The sequence below is a fragment of the Psittacula echo genome (assembly GCF_963264785.1).
Source record: "Psittacula echo genome assembly, chromosome: 4".
In the NCBI taxonomy this organism is placed as follows: domain Eukaryota; kingdom Metazoa; phylum Chordata; class Aves; order Psittaciformes; family Psittacidae; genus Psittacula; species Psittacula echo.
The window spans coordinates 18,818,079-18,830,244 of record NC_137738.1 but is presented as its reverse complement, the minus strand read 5'-3'; the positions used below and the strand labels follow the sequence as shown (position 1 = coordinate 18,830,244).

The 12,166-nt window shown below is 39.1% G+C and overlaps 1 protein-coding gene across 1 annotated transcript; it reads right to left on the bottom strand.

Annotated features, from left to right (window-relative positions):
* Positions 1–3,271: 3,271 nt before the first annotated feature.
* Positions 3,272–10,889, bottom strand: KCNK16 (potassium two pore domain channel subfamily K member 16; the record flags this gene model as incomplete). The annotated part of the gene is given in 6 exon segments (XM_080615858.1): positions 3,272–3,495; positions 4,903–5,068; positions 7,457–7,623; positions 8,160–8,271; positions 10,677–10,790; positions 10,794–10,889. Coding segments are annotated over 6 exon segments (879 nt in total).
* Between the last annotated feature and the right edge of the window lie 1,277 nt (positions 10,890–12,166).

Below are 12,166 nucleotides of genomic sequence, written 5' to 3'. Positions count from 1 at the left end.
ACTACAGTTTGATATTTTAACTGCATTAAAGTCAGATTATACGAAGCACAGCAAGATAACCATGCTGAAACATTATGGACTAAACATATAGCATTTAATGTTTATACTAAAGATATACTATAAAAAATATTACAGATGAGATTCAGGATTTGTAACTACAAGCAAGACTGAAAACCCACGACATCAAGCATGTGCTTGCTAGAAGGAATTTGGGGAGGCAGAGTACATATCAAGATTCACAACAAAACTTCATAGAATCATATAATATTTTAATGGCTGATTTTATTGAGTGTTCTCAGAACTGTCACTTGTGTGTCAGCCTTCTATTTACATCTCCAGAGAATGGCTTAAATACTTGCAGGTGATGTTTTAGTGTTGTATAGAAGGTACCAATACGTCTAAGGATGACGAAGGGCTTGCTGACTAGGTTTAAAGGGTAAGTGTAGGTCTGGAAAGACATTTGCTTCTTGTCTTGCACTGGATTGCAAGTGGTAGCTGCTTGGGACAATGTGCTATTGCATCCTGGATGACCACTGCTTGGGCCATTGTTTCTGCCACAGGGTGCAGAGCTGCGGTCAGAGGCTTCGGAAGTGCTGGTATCCACCTGAGCATCTTGTAGGTTGTGTGATCACCATTCTGTGCAGAATTGCACCACTGGTAAAATGGATTTTTAAAAGAGTGGAAGAGTCCCTTTGGGGTATTCCTCTGACTGCTAGTAAGCCCTTGTGATTGCACAGTTCTTCCACATTATTTTTCTTTGCTTGCTGGTTGATACTTGTTGGCTACCTTTTTATTAGAGGAAGGGTATTAGAAAACACTTGATCCATTCATGCTCAAGAATTGGACCAGTGCTCTCAGCATGTATCTCAAAGTAACTTTGATTACAAATGTGCATGACCTTTAGGATCTTTACAGGATCTTGAAAAATTGACAAAGTGAGCAAGAAATTTCAATCACTTGTGTAACATAGGAGAGGTAATCAGTATCTTCCTTTTTTCTGTTTCAGCATGGACACATGCTTGATATAAGTAGCATAGTCTCATCATGCTACTACTTTGCAAAGTCAGTATCAGCTACAGGAGCAATTTTCTGGACTGCACTAAAACCAATCCAAACTCCCTGCTGTCAGGTGTCAAGCAAGAATGATCTTAACAAACACTTTGCCAGTAAGTGGTGCATGCATACTTTCTGTCCTTTGTAAACCTTGTTATCATTTGTTACGGCATGCAGCATGGTGTAAAATACTGTATAGCATCACCTTTAGACTAGTGCATGTTTTGTGGCTGGCTGTGGCTAGATAAAGTAAGGAAGGCATGGAAAAACACAAGGAGAAGGGAACAGGTTAGATATAAAAGTCAGTAGAACTTTACTTTTGTCTTTTACATAAACTGGTCCAAAATGTCTTGTAGCGTTGACACAAGGCAGGTACAGAGTACAGCGATGACGATGTGTTAACAAGTGCATGTGCAAACATTATGCGTGAAGAATAGAGAATACTGAGAAAGTTTCCCATGAGATTTGCAAAGATACAAAAAGCCAGACAGGAGAGAGTTGGCTACTCTTAGTGAAAGCAGCTACAAACAAAGCCATTGCATAAATTTATGGGAATACCTGAGGGCATAAAGGAAGATCAGTGCAAAAACTGAGGAGATAAAATCTGTGAGGTAGCCAGTGGTAAGACATGAGGGAAATCTTAGATGGGATGTGTATTTGAAAACTGTTTTGAATTGAGTTGAACAAACCATAGCTGGCACACTGAGCTATGCAGGAGTCAGCAACTAGCAAAGAAAGTGAGCATCAAGTCAGGTGTAAGAATAAGCTGCTGTTGTGACCATCCTCAGAAGTAAGAAAGTATATGCGAAGAGATTTGTGACCTGTACCTGTCTACGTTTTATGTGCACTTCCCCAAAATGAAACACCAAAGCAGTTGTGGAAAGGCTGGCATGAGATGTTACTGTAGCCTGTCAGCCACAGGCTAGCTTGCTACATTGCCCAGTCGCAATTCAGTCACACTTAAAGTTCCACTTATAAATGAATTTCAAAGGATTACCTGACGGTGACTGTGAGTTATAAACATACATAATAAATGGCAGTATGTACATAATTACAAGCCATGGAATGTGTAAGTGATGGTTATAAACTACCTAGCATGGTACTCAATGAATGGTTAATTGCTTTATCGAGTTTCTAGATTTCAATACATAGTATGACTACAGTTTTATATCTCAGTGACTGGCCTGCTTATAAGGTGCTTATGTGTCCTTCTTTGGCTTTACTGCTTCTTTGGTGATGGCTGCTGCTACGTTCGACTTACTTACAATAGATGTGACAAGACCAGACTCCATTTCTCATGGTTGGACACTATGCGCATGGCTGAGGATCAGATTTAACACAAAAGCCCACCGTCAGCCTTATTTAGAGGTAAATGGACAACATCAAATCTACATGCATGATACCTTCATAATGAACTGTCCCAAAGCAAATGCCAGACTCTAATAATATTTGTGATCTGGCTGGAAATAAAGGAATTCTGCTTGCATTTAGATTTAAAGTCCAGTTGTCAAGTGGCTGTGAAATGAACTGCAATAAGGATAAGGACCTGCTCTGAGCTGTCAGTTTGCTCTGAAATGGATTGTAATAGTCCAGGCAGTGCTGGATAGACACACAATTTCAGCACAATTTAAGAGAGAAGCATTTTAGCCCAGGAACTAAAGAAATGTTATCATTTTATATGAAAGCTGCTAATTTCAGACAATATCAAATGAATCTTAATAGGATGGATGTCATTTAGCAGGTGGTCATTATTGCTGATATTCCTTTGTGGTTTTTTTTTGTTTTATGATTGGAAATGAAGAAAGATTTCTGTACCTGAATTTTTCCACTTGAGATTCTTGGTGACATGACTTCTCATTGGAGCTGGGAGGCAGTCACTCTGGATTTATTTGAAGACAAATGACCTAAGAACTGAATTCCACTAGAGAAAGAGAAAGGATAATAATTGATTACTTCAGAGGAAGCTTTCTTGAGCGAAAAGTGTAAAATGAATCCCAGGAAAGTTGTTTGACCATGTGTGCTACTTCTTTGGAGGTTTAATTGGCTGATACCTACACCGTGTGTGAAAATTTCAAGGCATCTGAAATATCCTCCTTAGGAAATCTGCTCCTTAGGAAACAGTCCACAACTTGTGGTTTAGTCCTTTATCCACATGGCTTGCTTAGTACGAGATACAGATGAAAGACATACTTTTAAGATTGCTTTCTGTGTACCTTGCTCAGCTGGGGATGTGGACTCTAGGCTGCTCAGGTTCATTTTCCAGTTTGATGGTGGTTCCTTTTGCCAAGCTTAAGTCAGGCTTGTACCACTTTAGCTGAAGACATTTTTCCATCAAGTCAGCTGCCACATTGAAGACCTGAGCCAGCCAGGCCAAGCCAAAACCAATCCAAATCGCAGTTAGGCTTCTGTACACTGGGATATAGTGCTTGTTGGGGTTTGTGCCTGAAAAATCCAGGAAACGATGCATATTAATCTTGACAGCTTAGGTCTGCCAAACAGAAGTTCTCATACATACGTTCTCCACACCTTGAAAAAGTTTAATAAGACTGTGTGATCTATAAGCATCATTTAATTTTTATTTTCCTTTTTTCTTTTTATGTTCCAAATCGCAGGTGAAGGTTAGCACAGCTGGCATCAAATCTCTGAAGCTGAAGCTATACAATAAAAATAGCCACATCTAATGTTATTCAGTGATGCACAAAATTGAGTGTTCCTAGCCACAGACAAAGAAAAAAAAAATCAACTTGGAAATCCAATTTTGAATCCATATTAGTCATATTGTACTCAAGAAACACACAGGGGGTCTCAGATGATTTAGAAAGATACAGTTTCCTACCTCAGTGATATAGTGATTGCTTTTTGTAGGATGATATACCTCAGTAACCAGGATTAAAAAATCATCTGGAGAATATTATATGGGAAATGCAGCCATTTTAAGTAAGTGGTTATGGGAATCTTAATCCCTGAGTTGATAATTCCACAGCATGGGCAATCAGTGCAGATGATACAGGCACAGGACAGCACTGCAGCCATGCACTTAGTCTGTCATCCAGATCATCATGAAACTCCACAGTGCCCAGATTCAGCACGAGATGGGGATTTCTCTCCTTCTGGGACATGCTTACATGTCCCAAGGAGAGCTACTACTTATGAAGCAACAGACTCTAGTGTTTTTAACAAATAAGCACACTACACAATCTATTAAGAGCATTTGTTCAAATAAGTGGGTGGAAAAATAGCCCTTCATGTGTGTCTATTTCTGTGTCTCAGTCTAGAGAACAGGCTCAACATAGAGCCTCTAAAGACTGTGTAATCTCACTGTGTTTGTTTTCTTTCACAGGTGTTCTGGGGTTGACAGTAATATTTTCCCCATTTTAAGTACTGATTATTACATATTTGACATGATTTCTTATTGGGAATAGTAGGTATTTGCTGAAACATATCACTGTTAGGAGACGGTGGTTCAAAGTCCTAACACTGACAAAGAGATTTCACTTACATTCCACCTGTCACTCATAGATCACATTCTTACCAGCTTGGACACAGACACTGCTGAATGGGTGTCCAGTGGCATATGTCCAGTGGCATATTTGGTGACTCCTAGCTTAACTGCCAAGGGAAAAATGCCTATGTCATATAATACATTATCATAGAATCATAGAATGGTTTGGGTTGGAAGGGACCTTAAAGATCATCTAGCTCCAATCCCCCTGCCATGGCCAAGGACACCTTCTGCTAAACCAGGTTGTCAGATTTATAGTGGGATAGATATCTATGCTCTCTGTATTTAGCTTTATATTAGAGCAACTAATTTCAACAAAACTCAATCCAGTTCACCTTCTTTATTACCTACTACATAGTCCCCAAATCCAATAGTGCTCAGGGTGATGAAGGTGAAGTAAAAGCCTTCTCCGTAGCTCCAGCCTTCTACATAACTGAAGACCAATGGTGGGAATATTAGAAAAAGCAAGGTCCCACTGGTCAGGAAGATGGCCACTGCCAGTGTCTGAAACACCTGAAAAATAAAAGAAGATGGCAGATAAATAGCACTGATAGTTGCTTAGTGGAAATTGCTGAGTCTGTTTTTGCTCTTGAATCACAAACCTGCTCCAGCAATGAGCAGTGTCCAAAAAGGAAGGATAAACCAATGCTTCCATGCACTGCAGGCTGACCTCGCTGTTTACCCTGCACATAGATAATGTACCTAATCATGAATCAAAAAAATTCTCAAAAATAGTAAAAAAAAGAGGATTTTTTAAAAGCTTTTTTGCAATGAGTTTTTAAATATGCTCAAGTCATATTTTCAAACTTATGACAAACACGAGAATGAAATACTCACTTTACAATTTCAATTGAAGTGGAGATAATCTCGTAATCATTTGGCTCCTGTCTTTGAGGAAAATCACCAAGTATTGCATAACTCATGATACAAAGATTGGCAAAGACAAATTAGGGTTCTCTTCACTGTGACTGCTTCCAAAGATTTATAAAGTGGCTTGCAAGAGCTCAGCCAAAAATATGTTTCGATAAAATCTAAGTGAAGTCAGTTCGCCTGCTTTTATTTTTAACTAAGCAGCATTCAGAGCAGAACTGTTTTCTATCAGTACAGAGCAGATCTGTGTCTCACAGGACAAATGTCTGCCTTCTGGGAGGTAAGTTTCAGCATATGTGGCTGCAGTGGCTAGGTACACAGAACGGGCAGTGGGCAGGGCATGGGTCATGACAGGGGATTTTAGGAGTTTAGGATTGAGGATCAGGAACTCATGGAATTCCAGGGAATACTCTCTGGTGAACTTTTGACTAGTGATGTACCGGCTGATGCAAACTTATTGCAATCATTTAAAAATGTCCCCAAAAGCATTCAAACCAGGGTATGATTTTCTATGCATGTGCCTATTGTGACTGGATGAAAAGCCAAACCACTATTTATAAAGTAAAAAGGGCCAAGTATCATGTTTTTCTTCCTCTCCCTGTATTATCTCACATATAAAATAGTCAGCTGAGCTTGAGAAACTTGGCATGAGCCTACTGGGTGACTTTGACAAATCACTTTTGTATTGCGTATCATGTCTTTCTAGCTTTCTATACTTACCTCATTTGCAAAGCTCTTTGAGAATTAATGATCAACATGGTTATAGTTGAAATCTGTTCTCATTTAATTAATTCCAGAAGTGTGATAGCATTTAATTAGATAATAAAGTTTGCATAAATTTTATAATGAAATGCACAATATTACTTTTTTACTCTGGCTTTTTGGTATAAACCTGTAACATAGGGGACGGTAAGTCAGGAATGAAGAAGAACCAATTGTAATTAATTTCTCAAAGCATGACTAAGTTCTGGTTAAAAGGAGATGAACCAGTTTCCTGGAAGAGGCTTTTCAGAGTGAACAACTAGATACAGCTCTAAAAATTTGTCTGATCATAGGAATTCTGCCAGAAATGAGGTGTTAATTCAGAAGTGAAAATAAAAAATAAAAAATCACTCTGTGAGGAATCTCAGGAAAGATGCAGCTATACTAGCATGAAAGTCCTCCTGGTGGCAGAGCTGCATGACAGCAGACAGGTTATGCAGCTAAAGAACTTCTTGCTCATATAATCCTCATCTGCATTTGACATTACCTTTATAGCTTTCCCTGTGTAGGCAGTGATTCAGAGGTTTTACAAATGAAACGAGAAAAAAAACTTGTGCCAGAGCTCTGAAATGTTTCAACATATTTAACATATTTAATCTCCCTTTTCCCTAACTAAAGGGGTCAATTCATTGAACCTTTACTCGGAAACATGCACTAACTTTTCTATAAATGACCTTAATTCATTTTCTGTTACTCATGCTTCCCTTATTCCAATATATCTCAACTAATTTAATGACTCACTAATAAATTATAACTAAGAAGAAGTAGTATTTATGAACATTTCAAGAAAAGAAAAGTAAGGAAGTGTTAAATTGCTCGCACAATCACGGAAGGTAATTCAAGCCAGATTAGCAGGCCAATAAAAATGAATTGGTTTTGCACAGTGTAGAGCTACAATCTGGATAGATGTTAGCATAGGATCGATAATAAGAACTTGATTCAGCAATGTGTGTATGTGCATGTATTTTGCTATGGTCTCCAAAGGTTACGGACCTTGCTTAAAATTGAGGTGATGCTTGCTTAACAGTTTTGCTGAGTCAGGCTTTAAACAGGCAAATCTAGAGTCCCTCAAGCAAAATCAAATTGCTTTAAAGCTGAATAAATAGAGTATATCAGTTTCCTGATATAGAGGGCCATTTAATTGTTATGGTTCAGAAAAATATAGGCATGCACAAGGGAAACCCATTCTAGCAACAACAGTACCTATCTGAGAGGAGAAATTTAATGAATTTTAAAACAGTGGAAATAAAGGATAGGATGACACTGTACCTGAGCACGGCCTGGCTTTTGCACCCATCTTTTCAAGGTAATCAGGTGAGCACCGAGGCCTTTCCCCAGCTGATTAAGAAAGGCCAGGTTGAGGGGAACTCCGAACAAGGCATAGAACACACAGAAGATCTGCCCTGCCACTGTGCTGGGAGACAGGTTACCATAACCTGGAAAAAAAATAAGAAGAGCTACATGAAAAGGCATTACAGTCAGGCTGCAGGTCACCCTGGGGAGTTCCTAGGCTTGGAAGTTCAGCTACGTTAAACTTCAGGAACCTGTGGACCTATGATTTTCTGCAATTACATCTGTCTGACAAATTGCCATAGCTTCTGATGGAGCCCTGTGCATTCACTATGACTAACAGAAAATTTAATGTGAAAAACATTACTCATAAAGAGTATTGTAAATTTCTATAGGTTTCTGATTTTGTGGTGAGCGCAACTGAGTGTTTCAAAGCAACCTCAATATGTGCTGTGTATGTAAAAAATGATATCACATGTATCAAGTAGGCACTCAGCTGTTTTTTGCAGGTGTAATATGCTGGATATATCTGAGTAACAGGTGCAATTGAGAAAAAATAGAAAACTGTAACCCACAATAGTCAAGATTGTCTTGCAGGTGTATTCTGTCCACCAGTTGCACATTTCTGGGGGATTTACAGGATAGCTGTAGGAAACCCTAATTTATAAGGAGAGTACCTCACCTATAGTGGTGATAACAGTTCCCGCAAAAAAGGAGTTGCTGAAGTCCCAGTTACTGGGATTTGTAGAATTTCCTTCTGGGTTGACCCCTTTTACCCATGCTTCCATGAGGACCTGAGGCAGAAGAGGTCAAAGGAGCAAAGATGAACAACCCATTAGACCAAATCAAGAAGAATGTCAGAAAAAAAAAGGAAGTAAATATTGCTTTCCATCTTGAGCAAACAGAGCAATAAACAGTGTAGATAACAGGGTAGATTTGGTTAAAATGGCCTTGTGCTGACATGGCAAAACTTGGAAACAGAACTGGCCAGAATCTTGAATTCTTGTCACTGGAGAAGTGACAAGGAGCACAGGTTCCATAACTAGTTGAAGGCTAAGGGGCAAGGAGTAGAGGGAGACACCAAAGTGATCAACCTGGGAAAATAAAGTGAAGTTATACCATAAAAAATATAGGCAGTTCCTCTTCTCTCCTTTCCAAGTCTAGTCATCTCGATAGAAATCTGCAGTTTTTAATTTGGACATGTGTAAATGTATCATTGTGTCTGTGGGAAGGGGGATGGGGAACACACTAATTTCTGTTTCCTCCATGTAAGTAATAGTGAGTATGGATTGCTATTTTTGGCTATGACTTTCCAGCAATTTTCAATGAATATTAGACTTCTCCTAGTCTGAAAGATTAGCTAATGAATATTCTCTGCTATTCCAGATAGATCTTACCAGATGACCAAAACTATTATGTGCAAAAGAAATGCTGCTTTTGTTTATGCATCAAATATCTTGTTGGCTGCCTTGTGTTTCATTGCCCTCCCCCAGGATTTCTCTGAAGGAAACTGGTTATCCTCTGTCAGCACCATACCATTGTCAGCTGAGCAGACTGAATCTAGTGTCTGTATTTCACCACAGCCTGTAACCGTGACTTTTCAGACTGGAACTTCTGACATGATGAACAGGCCTCCTAAACCATACAGTTAAAACATACAGAGAGATGACTGCTTTCCTGAATTAGAGTTATAGATTTAATATAGAAAGACATCTAGTCACTACTATTGGTAAGAGATGGACAATTTCTTAAGAGGTCTTACAAATGCGTGATGAGTCAGAGGGCGCCTGCACTTACCTTTACTTCGAGAACTATCAAGTCTAAGTACTTTGAAGCTTGATACATTGTAGACAATAATTTGGTGCCCTCAGCCGGTTTTGTCTGGAACAATTTACAAATGAAAGAATTGTATCTAATTCCACAGAGATGCAAAAAAGCCCCATGATTCTCTGAGTGGCATGGCAGTGCTGAGGAAGGTCTACTGGAGCCAGAGAGAGGAGAATCTGAACACGTGTGAACTCATTCTGAGGCTTCTAGTATACTTTACTAAACCTTCCAATCCTATGCAATATCCCAATTTGGTTTAGAATGAGAATCAGGATTTTCTGCTCAACAATCATTATCCCAGTTATAAGGGAAATACAGCTAATATCAGTAGCTGCTGAAGCTGAAAAAATCAGGCATCTTTTTATGTATGTATATTCTTGAAAACTTTAGTAATTTTCTGGACAATACCAAATGTTCCACAAGAAATATATCACAGTAATCAGAACATAGTCGTCGTAGACAGAGGTTCAGACCTTCTCTTCTCTTTCTGATCTGAACTTCACTGTTTGCTTAAATCCATTTACAGAATCTGGTCTTTTTATTGATCAAAAGCATATACTTCTGTGGAAGTCCTCTGACTCAGTGCAAACCTGAAGCCTACTTCCTTACAGTTTCTATCAGGTTTAATGACATGGTAGAAAAAGTTCAAACTGTTTAGGCACCCAGCTCTGCAACTGGATACACTTTGAACACAACAAAAGCAGCAATTCAAGAATTTCTGTCCAGTTCTTGCAATACTAGAATATGTTTATTATAATACCAAGAAAGGTCTAGTATATTATCTCCAGACAGCTTTGAGGAATAGATTAAAGTGTAATTGAAGATGTCATTAATTGACAACCCATATTGAACAAGAGCCCTTTGTATCTTATTGTGAGAGATAACACAGTTCATGGTGGTTGGCTTTATGTTTTCTTTAGAGGCCTGGAAGTGCAGGACCACCTTCAAAGGCAGGAGAAAATTCCTAGTACAAAAGAAGGGCAGAATTTGCATGGGTTTGGACTGGAGAACCTTGAAAGGGTGACCTGCTTCTTGTAGGTTTGATTCTTGGTTTTTGTCCTCATGCATGATTCCCGTGTAATACTTAACAAGGGAGACAAAAACATTGAAGCTGAAATTATTGCAAAGTAGTAGGAAGGTTCTTAAGTTTATTTGCATATTTTGGGAGTTCATGACTGGGAAAAGAAGTGCAATTGGTCAAGAATAAGAGATAGGTGAATGGGCTTGAGAAACCTCTGCCATTCTCTTGTACAGTTAGTCCTTTAATGTCATGAATAGCAGATCAATTTATGACATGCTTGGCCACAACAGTATAATTTCTTCTAACCAAAATAATGCTGGAACCGAAATAATGGGAGCATGTTTTCCTTACCTGTACAAACTGCTCCAGGGCTTGCCTGTCCAAGCATGTGTAGTTCTGCAGGAACTTGAGCTTCTCCAGCTGAAACTGGTCCCGAAAGTGGATCTCTGACTGCTTCTCCAGCAGCTAGAACACCATAGCACCCAGAAGGAGGTAAAAGAGATACCCCAGTACCAGCAGCGAGGTCCAGGTGATCTGACGGTTCTGTATGGTGAGGAGGGGCATGCTGCTGCTCTGTTGCTCCCAGTCTCTGCTCAGTATTAATAGGTTACTGTCCCAGGATGTCTGCTACTCGGAATACCCAGGATTCACACACCCAAGTTCCCATCTACTGCCCTGGAGATTTTTTTACAGAACATAGAGGCCTATACAAAATGAGACTAACAGGCAAATTTTATCCCTCCACATCTTTTCTCTATCCAAAATAAATGGAGAGCATTTATGGCTTCATAAGAATGCAAATCATAGTGGGTTTCCCCTATTAAAACAGCTTTCATCCAAGTATCTCAGTTGCATGAAGCCTGACACAAGGCCACTGAGGCTGGTATTGTTCTGCAGGCTGGAAAGCAGAAGTAAAGCTGTGTTTGAGTGTCTTACCCAGAGTCATATGAATATAGAGTCACAGATAGACTCTTAAAGTCTTGACAAGCAAATGCTGACTCTAAACACTAGACTTCTTTACAAGAAAATACTATAAACTCTCTAACTACAGCAGACTCCCCAAACAAAGGAAAGTACGGAGCTGAATAAATGGAAAAGTCGATAGCTGACGTCTGGACCATACAAACATTGCTGGCACCAGTGAAAGCAGCATGATGAAGCTCATAAACATTCTGAATTCAGCCTAGTCACAAGATAGACTTTCTCTTTCTTTTCTAACCCTTATAAGATCAGCCTGCTCACTACCTGGCCTCCCTCTCCTGAATTCTTTGTCAGATTATTCCAGCATTTAGTCCACAGAGTTAGGGAATGAGCCACTCATGCCTACTGCTTTCAGTCTCCCTATTGCTCTTTAAATCCAAATGCATAAGAAGGAAGGAGGGCTTAAGGATAATTGTTAGCTAAAAAAATATCAGAGGTTCACATATGGAAGCTTTAATTATTATCATGCACTGAAAATAAGCTGGGCTTGCATATTTTCCTGTAGGAAGAGCTTTATGACAAGTGTCATCTATGCCACACTGCTTCTAAAAGAAAACAAACACAGAGCAAGAAAGCCATGTGGTTAGGGCTGCAATTTTATTATTAAACTCTCTCCCTGTTAAAATCTTCTGGATACAAATGTCTCCTCTTTACTTAGCATACAGATTGTTTTTCACTTAGTTTTCTGAGAATGTTGTGAATTGAGCCACTAAAACTGTCAAAGTGTGCTTCCTTCTACACTTCAGGTGCTCCTATTTAAAATACTTCAACATTAAAGGTGTATCCTATTTGGTTGGCCAAGTGAAATGTTTTCTAACCAACTTTCCGAGAAGGTTTTATCATCTTTACCATGACTGTTA